General features: G+C 46.8%; 1 protein-coding gene across 1 annotated transcript in view; it reads right to left on the bottom strand.

Moving 5' to 3' along the window:
• Positions 1–3458: 3458 nt before the first annotated feature.
• Positions 3459–19518, bottom strand: part of zgc:56622 (uncharacterized protein LOC326033 homolog) — a 218308-nt gene continuing 202248 nt past the window's right edge. The window contains exon 9 of the mRNA XM_056417685.1: positions 3459–3887. Within this exon, the coding sequence (XP_056273660.1) occupies positions 3831–3887 (57 nt within the window). The 3' untranslated portion in view covers positions 3459–3830. The remainder of the gene's footprint in view (positions 3888–19518) is intronic.

Here is a 19518-nt window from a genome sequence, read left to right as displayed (position 1 = left end):
TTGTCTACTCAAGAACCAACTGGTGACTTTTCGAGACGCGGCGGTGCTGCTGCCCGAGGAAGGACAGCTGGAGGCGGAGGCAGGCAGCGGAGAGACGGCAGCAATCCCAAGAATGCCGTTACCCCTCTGCGATGGGCCGCCTCCTGCTCCTCGTTTACCGCACGGTGTCAGTGATCTCCAGTGGTCTTCTGGAGCAGCAGCATGGCTGACCGGAAGAGGCTGAACCAGCTGCTGAAGAAGGCCAGCAGCGTGCTGGGTGTCCTGTGGATGCTGTGGAGGTGGTGGGGGACGGGGGGTGATGGCAAAGCTCTCGTCCCTGATGAACCTCCCACCCCATGCAGGACGCTCTGCAGCTCTGCAGCTCCTTCAGCCACCGGCTGGCTCCTCCCCGTGTCTGAGGGGAGGAGCCTCAAGTCCTTCAGCTGCTGTCAGGCTGCACAACACACTGCAGTAGATCCTGGAGATCCTGGCAAACTCAACACTTACTCAGCACTTTACTTTGTTTTCCCCCTGTATATTTAGTTTCCTCTGTATATTTAGTATTTTAGTTTAGTATTTAGTATTGTTTTTTATTTTTATTAATGCTCTAATGTGCACCGCTGCTGTGATCCTGAAATTACATTACATGTCATTTAGCAGACGCTTTTATCCAAAGCGACTTACAATAAGTGCATTTCAACCTAGAGTACAAACTAAGAACAACAAGAATACAGGAAGTAACATTTCCTCAACATAGTCGAACTACAAAAGTACCATAAGTAAGTGCTATCTAAGTGCCACTGAAGTGCTAATCTGTGTTTTAATCCAGATATAGTCGGAAAAGGTGTGTTTTCAGTCTCCGACGGAAGATGTAGAGACTTTCTGCTGTCCTGATGTCAGTGGGGTGTGACTGTTGTGCACCGACAGATATGCTAGAGAGGTTCATGTCATTTATGTTCGCTTTCTCTCATTCCAGGCTTCCTGATTGTTTTCACCTGTCATCACACCTGTCTCCTATGCTCATCAGTGTCAGCCCCGCCCCTGATTGGTCCCACCTGTGTCTTGTTACCATGTGCTTAAATTCCCCTGTCTCCCAGTGTTCCTTGTCAGTTCGTCTGGTCTTTTGCCATGATCAGGTCGGGTTATGTTGTGCTCTTGAAAAGTTTTTGATCCCTCACTACGTGAGCGCTTTCATTTTTGTTCACTGCAGAACCGAAAAATAAAGTACTTACAAATACTTTATCTCTGTCTCCGGTCGTGCAATTGGGTCCTACTTCCTAAGTGTCTGAGCTCGTAACAGAACGAACTGACCACATTATGGACCCAGCCGACCCAAGAACGCTTCACGCCGCTCTGTCGGTACAGGGCGTGACGATTTTTCATCACGAGGAAAAACTGGACAAAGTCAGCCGGGAAATACAAGAGCTGAGAGGACGCCAGGCCGGGGTTCAGGAAGAATTATCTACACAGATGCAACAACTGGTTGCCCAAATGAATAATTGTTTCACTCATCAACAGACTGCTCCTCTGGTGATGTCATCCACAGCTGAGAATTTGCCTGTCAATACTCCAGCTGACGACCCAGGTCAGGCTGTTTCCTCCCGTTACGGCTGGCTCTTCCGGAGAGATTTTCCGGAGACTCTTCGAATTGCAGAGCCTTTCTGGTACAGTGTGATCTGCATTTTCAACACAACCCAGCAGCTTTTTTATCTGAGCATGGTAAAGTGGCGTTTATTGTGTCTCATTTAACGGGAAGAGCTGCAGCCTGGGCTACTGCAGAATGGTCTAGAGACACCGAACTATGTTACTCATTGGCCGATTTCATAGAGACTATGAGGCGCATTTTAGACCACTCATCGCCTGCTACGGAGGCCAGCAGAAGACTGTTTCAAATACGCCAGCTCACCCGTCAGGTGGTTGATTATGCCATCGAGTTTCGTACAGCAGCAGCGGACAGCGGATGGAATGTTCCGCTCTTCGTGACGCCTTCATGACAGGACTTTCGAACCGATAAAGGACCAGCTGGCTCCACTGGAGACACCCGGGATCTGGAATCCTCATCGCTGTGGCCATCCGGATCGATAACCGTCTTCGAAAGAGAGAGGAGCGTCGACGCAACCGAGATGTTATTCCCAGCTTCCAGAATTCGCCTCGGAGGGTCGCGCCGCCAGCGGAGGATTTCAGCTCATGTTACCGGACCATCAGAGGAGTACACTTCGAATGACTCCGGTGAACCCATGCAGCTTGGAAGAACCAGGCTTTCTCTGGAGGAGAGGCAGCGCCGTCTCACGGGAGGGTTGCTGTTTCTACTGCGCCAGCCGGGTCATCAACTCGCTTCATGCCCGGGAAAGATCGTGCTCACCAGTCAAAAGGAGGGCGCTGGTGAGCAAGTTTCCGCAGACTTCCCTCCTCGACCTGTTACTCAGGTAGACATTTGTATTAACAATCAGACCATTGACCAGGGTGTGTTAATAGACTCAGGGGCTGACGAAAGCCTTATAGACTGGGGCCTAGTCAAACAGCTAAAAATAAAACTGTCCCGCTATCTCATCCTGTTAGTGCCAGTGCCTTAGACGGCCGCTTGTTGTTCACAGTTACCCATTGCACTGAGCCCATACGGATTACTATAAATAAGGACCATACCGAGAGCATGCAATTTCATATTTTTGAGTCGACTCAGCACCCGATTATTTTGGGGTTTCCTTGGCTGAAGATCCACAATCCTCACATAGACTGGCCTTCAGGAAAGTTATAGACTGGGAGAGGATTGTAAGGGCAGGTGTAAACTGCAACCTGTTAATGCACCAACAGACTCTAGTAGGATCATTATAGATCACCCTGACTATCCTGATCTACACAAGGTACCTTCCTGTTACCATGATTTAAAAGAAGCGTTTAACAAGTCTAAAGCCTTGTCGCTACCTCCTCACCGAGATTTTGACTGTCCCATTGATCTCTTACCGGAGCCCCCATTCCCAAGGGAGACTTTACTCGATTTCGAGACCTGAGAGAACAGCAATGGATGAATACATCTCCTCTTCACTCAAATCAGGGATTATCCGTCCTTCATCGTCTCCAGCCGGAGCGGATTCTTTGTGGGAAAGAAAGACGGGTCTCTGAGACCTTGCATAGACTACAGACCACTAAATGACATTACGGTGAAGAACCGCTATCCTCTGCCACTCATGTCATCTGCTTTTGAACTGCTTCAAACGGCCAAGATATTCACCAAGTTGGATTTAAGAAATGCATATCACTTGGTTAGAATAAAACAAGGGATGAGTGGAAGACTGGATTCTACACTCAGACTCGTCACTACGACTGCTTGGTAATCCCTTTTGGACTGTGCAATGCACCGGCTGTTTTCAAGCTTTTGTGAATGAGGTTTTGGGAATTCTTGAATATTTCAGTGTTTGTGTATCTGGATGACATACTGATTTTCTCCCCAGACGCTAAATCTCATGTTAACCATGTCCGCCAAGTTTTGCAGAAACTACTGGATAATCAGCTATATGTCAAGGCAGAGAAGTGCGAGTTCCACACAGAAGAGGTGTCTTTCTTAGGATACATAGTCTCACCTAATCATATCCAAATGGATCCTGCGAAAGTCAGTGCAGTATCCCAGTGGCCCACACCAGACTCCAGGAAAAAGGTTCAGCAGTTCCTAGGATTTGCTAACTTCTATAGGAAGTTTATTAGGAATTTCAGTTCTGTTGCTGCTCCTCTGCATGTTCTGACTTCTCCTAAGGTTCCCTTCAAGTGGACCCCCCAGGCGGATCTTGCTTTCAAACTTCTCAGAGATAGATTCACATCAGCTCCCATACTCACCATTCCAGATCCCCAGCGCCAGTTTATGGTCGAGGTGGATGCTTCCAATGAGGGAATTGGAGGAGTACTGTCTCAACGTTCTGCAGAAGACAACAAGATGCATCCATGTGCTTACCTGTCGCGGAAGTTGACAACGGCAGAGCGGAATTATGACGTGGGAAACAAGGAATTGTTAGCTGTAAAAGCTGCCCTCGAGGAATGGAGACACTGGCTAGAGGGTGCAGAGCAACCGTTTTTAGTCTGGACAGATCACAAGAATCTAGAATATATAAGAAAGGCTAAGCGTCTCAACTCCCGTCAGGCCAGGTGGACACTTTTCTTTAGTAGATTCAACTTCACACTCTCTTTTCGTCCCGGGTCTCAGAATCAAAACCCGATGCTTTGTCTCGTCTTTACGATCCCGAACCACTTGCGGTAGAGCCCAAGACCATCCTTCCACTTAACCGGGTGATCGGAGCCTTTTCCTGGCAAGTGGAGTCAGACGTTAAAGAGGCAAATGTCATGAATCCAGCGCCTAGCGAGTGTCCCAACAATCTGCTGTTTGTTCCTGAGGCTCTTCACTCCAAGGTCATCCACTGGGCTCACTCATCTGTGCTTTCGTGCCATCCGGGAGTAGCAAGAACAATGTTCAGGATTCAACAACGTTTCTGGTGGCCATCCATGAAGAAAAATGTGGCCGAGTATGTAGCGGCTTGTCCGTGTGTGCGTGTAATAAGACCTCATCTCAAGTTAAGATGGGCTTGCTCCAGCCGCTGCCGATTCCCCATCGTCCTTGGTCACACATTTCGATGGATTTTGTGACAGGATTTCCCTCATCCAGAGGCAAGACTACGGTTCTAACAGTGGTTGATCGATTTTCAAAGATGGCTCACTTCATCCCATTGACCAAGCTTCCTCTGCCAAAGTCACCGCAGAGGTCATGATGAATCACGTATTCAGGATCCATGGATTCCCTAATGACATTGTTTCCGACAGGGGTCCACAATTCATTTCCGCCTTCTGGAAAGAGTTTTGTCGACTCATAGGTGCCACCGTCAGCCTGTCATCAGGATATCACCCTCAGTCAAATGGACAGTCGGAGCGTCTGAACCAAGAACTAGAGACTACGCCACGTTGTCTCGTCTCCCGAACCAGACCACCTGGAGTGACCACCTCACATGGGTCGAGGTTGCCCACCATACCCTTCCTACGGCGGCCACAGGTCTCTCTCCATTCCATTGTGTCAATGGTTTCCAGCCTCCACTTTTCCCTAACAACGAGGAAGAGGTGATGGTTCCATCGGCACATGCCATGATCAGACGTTGTCGCAGAGTTTGGGCTGGTGCTCGCCAGTCTCTTCTCCCAAGTTCAGCTCGGATGAAGGCGGTTGCGGACGTTCATCGCAGGGTCGCTCCTCCTACAGTCCAGGCCAAAAGGTTTGGCTCTCTACCAAAGACTTACCACTCCATGTCGCCTCAAAGAAACTGGCTCCGAGATTTGTGGGTCCGTGTCCAGAGTCATCAACCCGGCGTGCACGCTTGCAACTCCCAGGACCTTGAGAGTGCACCCAACGTTTCACGTTAGTAGAATCAAGCCGGTGTGTGAGAGCACACTTGTTCCCGCCTCCAAGCCCCCTCCACCGCCCCAGTTCTTTGAAGGGGGTGACGTTTACAAGGTCCGTAAGCTACTGGAGGTCCGTAATAGGGGAGGGGCAAGCAATTCCTGGTAGACTGGAAGGGTTACGGTCCTGAGGCTAGAAGCTGGATAGCTGCTTCATTTATCGTAGACAAGACTCTTATCCACGACTTTTACAATCAGCCTGGGCCATCAGGAGTTGGCCCTAGAGGGGGGGGTACTGTTGTGCACCGACAGATATGCTAGAGAGGTTCATGTCATTTATGTTCGCTTTCTCTCATTCCAGGCTTCCTGATTGTTTTCACCTGTCATCACACCTGTCTCCTATGCTCATCAGTGTCAGCCCGCCCTGATTGGTCCCACCTGTGTCTTGTTACCATGTGCTTAAATTCCCCTGTCTCCCAGTGTTCCTTGTCAGTTCGTCTGGTCTTTTGCCATGATCAGGTCGGGTTATGTTGTGCTCTTGAAAAGTTTTTGATCCCTCACTACGTGAGCGCTTTCATTTTGTTCACTGCAGAACCGAAAAATAAAGTACTTATAAATACTTTATCTCTGTCTCCCGGGTCGTGCAATTGGGTCCTACTTCCTAAGTGTCTGAGCTCGTAACAGTGACCATATCCCGGATGTAGACGGGGCCCGATCCGTTCAGAGCACGGTACGCCAGAACCAGTGTTTTGAAGCGGATGCGAGCAGCCACCGGTAACCAGTGAAGAGATCGGAGGAGCGGAGTGCTGTGAGTGAATTTCGGGAGGCTGAAGACCAGTCGAGCTGCTGCATTCTGGATGAGCTGCAGAGGTCGGATGGCCTTAGCAGGTAGAGCTGCAGGAGGGAGTTGCAGTAGTCAAGGCGTGAAATGACCAGAGCCTGGACCAGAGCCTGGAATAGGACCTGGACCAGAACCTGGACCAGAACCTGGACCAGAACCTGGACCAGAACCTGTGCCGCCTTCTGAGTAAGAAGAGGCCGTATTCTCCTGATGTTGTGCAGCATGTACCTACAGGAACGCGTCGTCACAGTGATGTTGGCCGTCAGGGAGAGTTGACTGTCTAGTGTCACCCCGAGGTTCCTGGCAGTCAGGGTAGGGGCCAACACGGAGCTGGTGAAGGTGGTAGTCAGGTCATGGGTGGGGGAGCCTTTCCCTGGAAGGAATAGTAGCTCGGTCTTGTCAGGGTTGATCTTCAGGTGGTGAGCAGACATCCACTGAGAGATGTCGGTCAGACAGGCAGAGATTCGCGCCGCCACCCGTGTTTCGGCCGGTGGAAACGAGAAGATCAGTTGGTGTCATCAGCATAGCTATGGTAGGAGAAGCCATGCAGAATGACAGAGCCGAGAGAATTTGTGTACAGAGAGAAGAGGAGGGACCCAGGACGGAGCCTTGAGGGACCCCATAGTGAGAGGAAGAGGAGGGGACCCAGGACGGAGCCTTGAGGAACCCCATAGTGAGAGGAAGAGGAGGGGACCCAGGACGGAGTCTTGAGGGACCCCATAGTGAGAGGAAGAGGAGGGGACCCAGGACGGAGCTTTGAGCGACCCCATAGTGAGAGGAAGAGGAGGGGACCCAGGACGGAGCCTTGAGGGACCCCAGTAGTGAGAGGAAGAGGAGGGGACCCAGGACGGAGCCTTGAGGGACCCCATAGTGAGAGGAAGAGGAGGGGACCCAGGACGGAGCCTTGAGCGACCCCATAGTGAGAGGAAGAGGAGGGGACCCAGGACGGAGCCTTGAGGAACCCCATAGTGAGAGATAGAGGAGGGGACCCAGGACGGAGCCTTGAGGAACCCCATAGTGAGAGGAAGAGGAGGGGACCCAGGACGGAGCCTTGAGGGACCCCATAGTGAGAGGAAGAGGAGGGGACCCAGGACGGAGCCTTGAGGGACCCCACAGTGAGAGGAAGAGGAGGGGACCCAGGACGGAGCCTTGAGGGACCCCATAGTGAGAGGAAGAGGTGGGGACCCAGGACGGAGCCTTGAGGAACCCCAGTAGTGAGAGGAAGAGGAGGGGACCCAGGACGGAGCCTTGAGCGACCCCATAGTGAGAGGAAGAGGAGGGGACCCAGGACGGAGCCTTGAGGAACCCCATAGTGAGAGGAAGAGGAGGGGACCCAGGACGGAGCCTTGAGGAACCCCATAGTGAGAGGAAGAGGAGGGGACCCAGGACGGAGCCTTGAGGAACCCCATAGTGAGAGGAAGAGGAGGTGACCCAGGACGGAGCCTTGAGCGACCCCATAGTGAGAGGAAGAGGAGGGGACCCAGGACGGAGCCTTGAGGAACCCCATAGTGAGAGGAAGAGGAGGGGACCCAGGAAGGAGCCTTGAGGAACCCCATAGTGAGAGGAAGAGGAGGGACCCAGGACCCCATAGTGAGAGGAAGAGGAGGGAACCCAGGACGGAGCCTTGAGGGACCCCATAGTGAGAGGAAGAGGAGGGGACCCAGGACGGAGCCTTGAGGGACCCCATAGTGAGAGGAAGAGGAGGGGACCCAGGACGGAGCCTTGAGGGACCCCATAGTGAGAGGAAGAGGAGGGAACCCAGGACGGTGTCTTGGCTGTTCAGAGCTGATCCAGGATCTCAGAGCCCGACAGAAGGTGCAAAGGCAGGCAGGAAGTAAAACGTGTCTCTATGTGGTCCAACAGGCACGGTCCTCTGTTGACTGACACATGAGTTGGTGCTGCAGTCTCTGGCCTGTTGCAGCATGTCTTGGTTGCTGTGAGCTGATGCTCACAGTGCTGAGGTGAGGACAAGGCTGGGAAGTGGAAACTTAACAGAGGACACATGTGAACTGTGTCCTTTAGAAAATGTAACATTACAGAGGACAAATGAAAGCTGTGTCCTCTGTCCATCAGAAAGGAAACTTAACATTATAGAATACAAATGAAAGCTGTGTCCTCTGTCCATCAGAAAGGAAACTTAACGTTATAGAATACAAATGAAAACTGTGTCCTCTGTCCATCAGAAAGGAAACTTAACATTATAGAGGACAAATGAAAACTGTGTCCTCTGTCCATCAGAAATTAAACTTATATGAGTAACAGTCTCTAGCTAAAGTGTATAGTGTGAAATTGGGTGGGGTGTAAATGTGGGGTTTCAGCTAGTCAGTACACCAGATAGTATGTGTTGCATCTCGAACACATACTATCTGATGTACGTCTGTAGTAATAGTCAGCAGCTGTGTACAATACTGTACAGTGTTGGCTTGTGCCAAATAAATGCAGTATTGGTAGTGACGACACATGTCGCTTTCTTTTTTATAATAATTAATTACATTTTTATTTAATAAATGTCTTTATTTTTTTATTTCTCAAATGTAATATGCCCTGCTATTTTATATATACTTTTCTTTTTTAATTCATTTATTTATTTAAATAAAATATATTTATTTTTATTTATTTAATGTATTTATTTTCTTTAATGTATTTATTTTATTTATTGTATTTTATTTATTTCATTGTATATTTGTATTTGTAAACATGTTTGCTACTGCTTAATTTAATTTAAATATGACCCATAATATTATCCAATAATGTTACCAATTACCAATTACCAATATACCTACTCAATAAAGTACACCGATATCATGTTACCTAGTATCTTTCCTGTAAAACTCACCTGGTACATTTATGGACTGCTCGAGGACATGACACAGAAGACAGGGTTGTGATAACTGTAATAGGTCTTCATCACACCTGAGTGGAGGCACCTTTGTGGTTGAGAGATGAAGATGAGGTCCAGCAGTGTGTTCTTCTCTGTGGTTGCAGCAGTGATGACTTGTGCATATCCCCTGGACTGAAACAGATCACGTATTGGCTTACCTGTGTTGGAGAAGAGATTCTCATTGACATCCCCACAGACAATGATGGGCTGACAGTCCATGATCTGCAATGAGTCCAGAAGGCTCCCCAGGTGTGACAGGAACACTCTCACACTGTAGTCTGGAGGTCTGTGTACAGCTGCTATCAGGGCACTCACTGGGGCTTCAACCTTCAGAACCACAAACTCAAGGTTGGTTACATTATGCATGTACTGTTTTTCATGCACCTGCATACAGCTTTTCACATACACAGCAACTCCACCGCCACCTCTGTTGGACATTTGAGGAACATTAGTGTACGACAAGTGTCTGTTGCGTTTGAACATGGTGTAGCCCTCCAAGTGGAGGCTGTCTGCAACAAAGGAGCCTTGAAGATGAGTTTCTGTGAGACACAAAACATCTGCGAGACACAGTTCATGATGGCTCCTGATGTCATTGACATGAGAGGGCAAACCTTCTGTGTTATGGTGAACAACGGTCAGAGTGTCCTGTCTGCTCGATGTCTGTTGGATACAAAGAAGAGGCATCATGTCGTCCAAGCTGACTTGTCTCATGGTCTCCAGGGCTCCAGTGATTTCTGGGTTGGCATAGATTTTACTCTCATCCAGATCCAGCATGTGCAGTCCACTGAGAGAGGTCACTCTACTGAGAGCTACATACGCCATGCCAGGTTCAAAGATGTGCTTCAGTGAGACGACAGCTGATGTCCGTGTCATACCTTGAACCTTGTGTATCGTACAAGCAAAGGGAAGTCTAACAGGAAACTGTCTACGCACCACTCTCCTCTGCTCTCTCTATGTACACGAGATCGTCAGGTCCGCCTGGTGGTCGGTTTCCATAATTCCTTCCAGCGGTTTCATCATCCATCTTGAGTCCAAGCATAGTGACATGTGCAGCACCACTCTGGTCTGAGGTTATGACCCTGACGAGAGTAGCAAACGATCCATTCACCAATCCTTGAGACACGTCTATGTTTCTGGTGAGCATGACTCGAGCACCTTCAGCTACGTTGAGTGTATCTGGGATCTCATTTCTGGTGCCTTTATAAGGTTTGTCTTGTCGAGCCATTCTTCCAGTCCGTGGGTCCTTCTTGTAGTCATCTGCATCAATCTTGGTGATGTGAGAATGGAGCAGAGCTAATGTCACAGAGTTGTGTGAATCAACCTGTTTATTAGTTGCAAAGATGTGCAGGACATCAGCGGGACAAAGAGCTGGTTCCGTGATGGTCTGTGACAACAAGGCTCTGTCTGCTCCAGACAACACATCTGACTTTCCTTTGACACGGATCCTGTTCAACATCTCTGCAAAGGCAACATCATCCCTCTGACGCATGATCTCAGTTAGAGTGATCATCTGAAAGTTGTCCTGCCATAGGTCGATCTCACATGGCTGATACACACAGAGGGTCTTGGGCTGACGCACTGGAGGTAGCTGATAAAAGTCTCCAACAGCTATGACTGACATTCCTCCAAAGGGTCTCTGACTGCCTTTGATCTGTTTCAGTCTCGCATCCACATAAGCAAACAGGGGCTTTGACACCATGGACACTTCATCAATGATGAGGATTTCAGCATTTAAAAGTTCTGATCGGACTTCATCCAGTTGGTTGCCAAGTCCTTGGAATGGAGGTTTCAGACTTCGTGGTAGCTTGAGCAGAGAGTGCAGCGTTGAGCCCGATATATTAAAGGCTGCCGTTCCAGTGAAAGCAGTCAACAGCACAGTGGGCTTTGAGATGTCCGCCTCCTCGGCATGTCTCGGCAGTTTGCACAGTATCTTAGAGGCCTCGGAGTAGATGCATTTGATGAGATGTGACTTTCCTGTCCCAGCACCACCATTGATGTAAAAGAAAAGCTGCTGAGGATTGCGTCCATAGACACGCTTTAAGCACCAGTCTCTAACTGCATAGAAAACACAAGCTTGTTTCTGGTTCAGGTTCTGAAACATCTGCCGTAACAGTGCAGGGTTTAATACAGGGGGCTCTCTGACGGCTCGGATCTCCGTTACAGCATTAGCCTGATTACTGTATTCTGGGACATTCTCTTGTACATGTTCATGATCTGGCTCTCTTGCCTCCAGTTCTTCGACACATTCCAACCTGACCAATTCAGATTCTGGAGCCAGATTACACCATTCATCGATCACGCCTCTGTTCTGTTCAAATTCTTCCACTGCACTCTCAATCTCCTCACTGTTTTTCTCATAATTGTCTCTGTTTCGTTTCACAATGTGGCTGACATACTCAGGATAGTCAGAACCTCGAAGTTGAACACAGCAACTTTTGAAGAAGGACTCGTACGTGGGGAAATGCGGTCTTTTCAGTTCCTGGTCTGATCGGTAAGGGAGGTACAGTTTCAGTAATGTGCCATAGAACTTCTCAGGGTATTTTTCCTGTGAGCAGCGGTAAAATCTGATGATCGCAGGCTTATCGTTTTTACGCTTTTGCACAAATCCCATGTCATTGAGGAGGGGCAACACACCTTTACCTTTTTTCTGTTGTCCATAGGCAATTCTGCAAGTAGCTGCAAAATCAGCCAAACACATCTCCTCAAACTCTGGTGTTTCAGGTCTGGCTTTGTATTTGTCAGTCAAAGATGTCATCCACACATTTACACTTTCTGATGTTGTGTTCTCCAGCCAAGACATGGGACGACTCATTTTCAGTGCGTTGTCATCCGTCGGTATGAATATGACAGCACGTGAACACTTTTTCATGTTAATGCCACATGCACGAGTCACACACTCCTGAGCACTGACCTCTCTCTTTTTAGAGTACGCCTGCATGATTTCCCTCATTTCATCACATTCATTGACGTTTTCTTTGGCGGAGTTCTCAATGACTGTTTTGAGGTACTCGGAAAGTCCAGATTCTTTTTTGGTTATGTAGCTGGTGAGATACATTATGCACGAATATGCATTGAGAATATAACTTACATCAATGTTGGCATTCCAAGCTTCAAGTAGATGTGGATTATATCCATTTACCCAGCAGTCTTTTGGCTCACGTCTCAGTATCACCGCACTGGATTTGTTGATCGCATTGAGGCATTGTTCATACTCATCGAGCGTTAAGTTGTGTAGCCCTGATAATATATTTTGATAAAGTTACTACAAATAATAATAATAAGGTGTATATAATAATATTTGAGTTTTCCACTTTGTTTTGCTTATTTAACTTTCTAATTGAGTTGGTGATCAGTGGTCATTGTTTTCTGGTGTGGGAGACCAACCGCCAATCCAGCTCCACTATCATTTAGAGGGGCGTGGCCTAAACGGAGGTAATGGTGGTGAAATAGGTGACGGCAGCAGCTGTTGAGCTGCGTCAACGTCATGGTGGGACATCAAAGGGTTGACCAATAGTTCTGCCTGTAGGATCTACACCAGGTACCGATCAGTGTGTTGAATGCTGCCCAGTGACTAAATGTTATTGTAGTGTTGCTAATCGCTACTCGCGATTATCATGTAGCTTCACACATGTTGATCTGCACCAGGAAAGCCAGATGAGCCACATTGGAGCTCCTGTGAGTCAGGAGACGACCACCGAGGAAGCCGAGCTGGTTCCCCAGGCTGCTGCTACAGACCTGCTGCTTCTTATTCCGTCAGACAATCCTTCCCTCTCTTCACTTCCCTGTCCCAACACATCGTGAGGACTCCGACATGTCACTGCCCCTTTGTTTAGGCTTGTGTGGACAAGTGAAACGGTCACGCCCGTTTAAGGCCACTACGATCTCCACAACGACTCGGCCTGCAACGGGGGGGTGGTTGGTGTGTGTGTGCTAGGGTGGTGTGAGTGGATTTGTGTTATTTGTTTTATTTGTGATATTTACTTATTTGTTGTGGTGGTTGTATTTGTGGTATTGTAGAGGTTCTTAGGAAGAGAGAGCGAGTTATAAACCTTTTGTGGGTTTTCGTTGTATGAGGATTGGTGTTTAGTTTAGTTTAGTTTTGTGAATAAAGATGCTGTGGCGTGCATTATGAACCAGTTGGCTGCACCGTCCCTCTGTTAAACACAACCCAGGACCCCGCCCATCGTATGTTGTACAGAGCTACATGGGCCGGGGGTTACAGTTGCATTTAGCAAGGAGCTGCTGCAAACTGAGTGAAGCAGTTTCAGGTTCATTCAGCAACAAGTTCAGTGGTTGGAGCTTCGACTTTGCTATTTCCACTTGGAGTAGATCAACGGTCTCATCTGGTCTCGTTATGATAGTGTTCCTGGCAGGTGGTTTGGGGAATCCAAATCTGCAACCAGAGCTGGAGCTTCTGAAACAAGTCCTTGAGTGGTTTTTGCTGTGTATTTGCACTTCTGTGACCTTCTTGTAGAGTTCCGGTTGTGAACGTGGGTCAGGCAGCTGAGCTGTGATGTACCTTGACACAAAATCTGACACAGTCTGATCAGAGTCCTGCTCAAACACAGGTGCACCTTCTACCCATAGGAGACAGTGAATGTGTGGGCTTCCTCTGTGCTGAAACTCAACTCGATAAAAGAAGTCAAAGACGTTGCCGAGAGGCTGGGCGGGAGATAAGATCAAATCTCTGAATAACGCCTCAACACGCTTATCAAACATGCGCATCGTAGTCACCGGATTGCTTCTCAGGACGTCACACTTCGCTGACCAGTCGAGACCTTCAAAATTGACCTCCTCACCTTGCTGTCTTTTTATTGCCTCAATCACTTCAGGCCAACGCATCTCAGCTGCAGAAAACGTACAAAAGAATGTGGCAGTTCCCAACTGTCTGATCATGGCAAAAAGATCTTTTGTGGTTTTCTGCCAATACGCTGGTGTTCCTCTGAGCGGCTGCATGAATCGGACTGCATCTTTATTCCTCACCAGTTTCTCGACCTCTCGTTTATCTTGCAGCATACCAGAAGTTATTTTCCGTCCATCTCTGGTCAGAGGCTTTCCTTTCCTCAACTGTATCGTCATGCTGGAAGTGGCCAAGTGTATTTCAGTCACAAACTGTGCAAAGAACAAATAGTTTGTGTCTCTGGCAAAACGAGCATCGATACAGAAAAGCCTCGCCTTGAAATAACTGCTGGGTGATACTTTGACACGTCTCATTTCATCCAGAGTGTTTTGACCTGTAGGGAACTGCACCGGGAAAGCCATCGCCTCAAGTTTAGGTGTTTTGAAAAAGCCAACAGGACTGTTTCTTTCTGCAGGGGCAACAGAGTAGATTCCTTCAGTGAAACATAAAATCTCCTCTGAAACATCACACGGCTGAAGGCATGATTCAAGAGCAAAACCACCGTTCGGCATGTCCCCTTCCTGTTCTGCATCATCCCTCTGCTGCTCTGGTTGTTGTTCACCATCACAAGACGCCATGTCCACATCCTGGTCACCTTCAGTCTCATCCTCTGCCTCACACAGTGCACTTTTCTCACACATGTCAATGTCCATTAAATCAGTTTTATCATATTCCTCATCATCAGGAAGTGTTGGGTCACAAAGCTCCGCCTCATCTCTGATAGTTATGTCCTGATATTGTGGATGAATGCATTTGAGTTTATGCAGCGCCTGCATGAGTTTAGACCAGGTGACGGTCTGGAACAGCTGATGACCTTTGTAACACAATCGTCTCTTCAGCTTCACTCTCATCACTTGAGACTCACTTCTCAGTCTGGGTAACGCTTCCACTGTTTCCTGCACTTCAGACGGGACACAAACCACGTTACCATGTATGGCTCTCTGTCTTCCTTTGGGAAGAGGAATAATTTTGGCAAACGCTATGCACTTAGCGATGAGATGTCTCTCCAGGATGTTGAGGTCACACAGTTCAGGTGGAATGTCAGCGAGCTCCAAGTTGTTAGCTACAGCGAGTTTTGGCATGACTCCAAGTTTAAGATGTCTGTGGCAGGTGTGACAAATCCACTCTTCTTTCCTCATCAGGTGCACTGTGGTTCATTTCTGCACTCGTCAGCACAAACATGAAGGTACTTTCCTGTGAGGCATGCTGCAACAATGACTGGATGTTTTACATAGTTTAACCCTTTGCAGGATTTCACTTGGTTTGGAAATGATGCTTTATGACAGACGGTGCACACATAAGTGGGACCGGCTTTCATTTGTGATCTGAAAACAGATATGGCCTCTTTGATCAAACTGTTGTCACTTTCTGTTGGTTTATTTATCTGTCTATACTTCCTTTTTATTTTCATGGCACATCTCATGTTTTGCATACTCCTAATTACCTTCGCATTGAAAATCCCGGAAGGTTATGTTTTGATCGCCATTTATTTATTTATTTATTTGTATGCGTGTTATTCGCAAATCTCAAAAAGTATTGAACCGAATCGCATGAAATTTGGTGGGATGATTGTTTATTATCCGGGGACCAGTTGACTAGATTTTGGGATCGATCGGGTCAAAGGTCAAGGTCAAAGGTCATGAACAGGTCAAAATGTTCTTGAAGTTCATGAAAATTGGTGGGATGATTGGTTATTATCCGGGGACCATTTGATTAGCTTTTGGGATCAATCGGGTCAAAGTTCAAGGTCAAGGTCATGGAAAGGTCAAACTCTTTTTTTACCAGAGCACGATACATTTTTGTCCAATTGGCATGCAACTAATGCCAAAATGTTCATAATTCAATGCCCAATCTTGTGATATGCGAAGGTATGCGCTCTACCGAGTGCCCATTCTAGTTGTAGGATTGTTTTTATATCTGTCTTGCATTCGTTGTCTCATTAGTTGTTTGTGGCGTAGCCTGAATGCTTGGTCATGAGCATAACGCTGAGTGATATGAGATCTCTGTCTCTGTCTGAACTCTATGCTGTCTTTATAAAGAGCAGAGAAATACAGGGTTTTCTTCTGTCTAAAATCAGCATTTCCTTGGTAACGAGCCGTAAAGTGCTGTTTTTGTTTACATCTATATACAGAATCGTTTTTGTAATGAGAGACCAAGGTTTGTTTCTTTTTCCCTCTATATTTTGCATTTTCCTTGTACAGAGAGGAAATGTACTCTTTCCGTTTTTGACGAAAGTCAACATTGTCTCTTATTTCTTTTCTTTTGTCTAAATTCTGGATTGTTTTCATATTTCCTGCTTGCTTTAGCTATTTTATTTGCTTTATATGCTTCATTTGATGCATACTTTTCCCTTTCTTTAATTTTCTGATTCTCTTTTTTCTGTGGAGGTTTTTCTGAGACCAGTAGTTTTCTCTTCATTTTTCTCTTTTGTAGTTTACTATACTTTGAGGAAGAAATGTTTGATTCACTGAGAGAAGCATCATGAGATGGCAGGAAACTGAATTCACTTGAGGTTTCTGGTTCATTTTGTCGATCAGGGAAGATGACCTCTTGTTGTCTCATAGATGATATGAACGTAATGTCACTGGACACTCCTGTCACTATGTTATCAGAGGGATCACTGAGCACAGAGTTTATCACTTGAGCAGTCAACTCTGGTTCGTAGTGAGGAGCATCATGTGATGGCAATAAAGTGATGAGGACCTCTGGTTTTTTCACAGCTGTGGTGTGAGGGAACACTTCAGGTAAAAGGGTCTCAGGATGATCAGTGGCTGTGTTGGTCTTTACCTTAGGTGAGTTGGATTCATCAGCAGCGTCATCCAACAGAAGAGGTTCATCCACAGTGACAGCTGGAGGTCTGCAGTCTGTGTTTGGGAGAGCATCGTTCAGGTTGACCGTGTTCACACTGTAGAACTCCACAGGCTTCAACTCATAGGTACAGGAGGACTGCGTGGCCATCATTCTGTGGAACTTCTTGAGCCTGTCGATCATATCACTCAGACTTGAGAAGGTCACCATGACAGCAGTACCAGGAGCGCATGAACCGGGTGAGAGGGGCAAACCTCTGGCTGTTCTGGAGTGTGGGTCAAAGAAACCATATCTGCCCGACCTGGTTCTGAATACTGCAATACATAACAGCCTCATCAACAGCAAAGCGTACTTCACATCTGATAACAAGCAGCTCAGTCCCGACTCCAGGTCCAGAAAGCTGTCCACAGTTCCAGGTAGAGGTTCTCCTAAAGTGCCGTACCTTGAAAGCTGAGTCATGTCTGCGTAGTGGGTAGACGTGCGTGCAGGAACTTAGATAGATAGATAGATAGATATATACTTTATTAATCCCCAAGGGGAAATTTGTCGAGTCAGTAGCAGCAACACACAAGAATAAAAAATAAAAAAACACAAAATATAAGAAGGGTTAGGGTGATCTGGCAAGAGGTGAACTGTTGTAGAGCCTCATAGCCGTCGGCAGGAATGTTCTCCTGTATCTCTCCTTGTGGCAGCGGAGCGTGAGGAGACGTCTGGAGAAAGTACTCCTCTGTAGTAGTCATCAGTGAGCTCATCGGTAGTCAGATAGCTGTGATGAGGGACTCGTTTCCTGGTCTCTCTGTACATCGTGTTACCTTTATCCAAAACAAGGTTGAGGTCTTCTCTGGTGATGTTTTCATTCTCATGAAGGAATGCAAGAAAGGTTAGTGAGTTACAGGTACACTGCTGATTTCTGAACCTGCCGTATTTAACAGAAGCCTGGCTGCGGGATGCACGGACACGTTGTTCAGAAGGCCGATCTCCCAGGTTCACACAGTCTGCGTCAGAAGGTCCTGCTGCACTTGGATCTTTACAGCTACTTCCTCTCTTTAGAGCATCTGCATAAGATACCTGTGGTACACATGACACATCACCTTGACCTCTGGGGTTCACCTGCTTCACATTAGAAGGTTGTGCTGCACTCGGATCACTGTGTTGTCCTCTCTTTACAGCATCTGCATAAGATACCTGTGGTACACATGACACATCACCTTGACCTCTGGGGTTCACCTGCTTCACATTAGGTCCTGCTGCACTCGGATCACTGTGTTGTCCTCTCTTTACAGCATCTGCATAAGATACCTGTGGTACACATGACACATCACCTTGACCTCTGGGGTTCACCTGCTTCACATTAGGTCCTGCTGCACTTGGATCACTGTGTTGTCCTCTCTTTACAGCATCTGCATAAGATACCTGTGGTACACATGCAGCATCAGACTGACCTCCCTGGTTCACACTTCCAGCATGAGACGCTGCAGACATCTTTACCTCTGCACTGCTCTGAGGAACAACACATGCTGCTTCAGACATTGTCTCACAGGGATTCTCCTTGGACCTCTGCCAGCGCAGGCTCTGAGCTTGTGACCTCTTACCTTTCCTTGGCATTGTTGTCCCGTTTCAAAACCACAAATGTGTTTATATCAGAATCAAATAACAAAGTCTCTCCTTTCGGTTGATTTATTAATAATATATAAAAGGTACAAACACAACACAATGTGTGGAGATCTCTAGACAAGATACAACTGAGTGAATCAGGGTCAATTAGTACAATAAATGCAGTAATATTAACTTACACTTGTTTGGACTAGCTGAATAAACAGTGTGTGAGGTCAAATGTGAAGATATTTGCATTTAAACAAACCTTTGGGTACAAACCGAGTTTTCCAAAACAGCAACGACGTTCAGGAACTAAAGTAATGTTATCAAATATGGATTTTCACTATGAAAATTTACACGATTAAATTTAGAATAAATGTTTCCTTTTACAGTCAAATATGATACGGTTAATTTTCAATTATAGCAAAATAATTTGGATGAATTTTATTTTTATAAATATATTTATTTCAAATAGGAAAGATCAAAAGATCTGTGAGAGAGATAGAACAGGTTGAGCGTGAGAGGAGAGAGACTCTCAGATCATTCAGATAGATAGACCAGGTCACCATAAACCTGAGACCAAATGGAGGGCAACCAAAGTTTGTTTCACCAAGATATTTCACCAAGTTTTCCAAAATTCTTATAAAGATCAGAGCGGGATAGAAGAGGGATACAAGGGGGAGCTTCCAAAATCAAAGACAGAGCGGTAGATTTGACAGGATAGAGAGAGTGCCAATGTTTAGATAGAGTGGATACAAGGTATAGAAAAGATAGAGAGAGTGCCAATGTTTAGACAGAGTGGATACAAGGTATAGGAAAGATAGAGGACCAATGTTTAGACAGAGTGGATACAAGGTACAGGAAAGATAGAGGACCAATGTTTAGACAGAGTGGATACAAGTTACAGGAAAGATAGAGGACCAATGTTTAGACAGAGTGGATACAAGGTAGAGGAAAGATAGAGGACCAATGTTTAGACAGAGTGGATACAAGGTACAGGAAAGATAGAGGACCAATGTTTAGACAGAGTGGATTCAAGGTAGAGGAAAGATAGAGGACCAATGTTTAGACAGAGTGGATACAAGGTAGAGGAAAGATAGAGGACCAATGTTTAGACAGAGTGGATACAAGGTACAGGAAAGATAG

Source organism: Pseudoliparis swirei, chromosome 6, assembly GCF_029220125.1.
Source record: "Pseudoliparis swirei isolate HS2019 ecotype Mariana Trench chromosome 6, NWPU_hadal_v1, whole genome shotgun sequence".
NCBI classification, from domain to species: Eukaryota; Metazoa; Chordata; class Actinopteri; order Perciformes; family Liparidae; genus Pseudoliparis; species Pseudoliparis swirei.
Note: the sequence above shows the minus strand (reverse complement) of the source record. Positions and strands in the feature narration are given on the sequence as shown.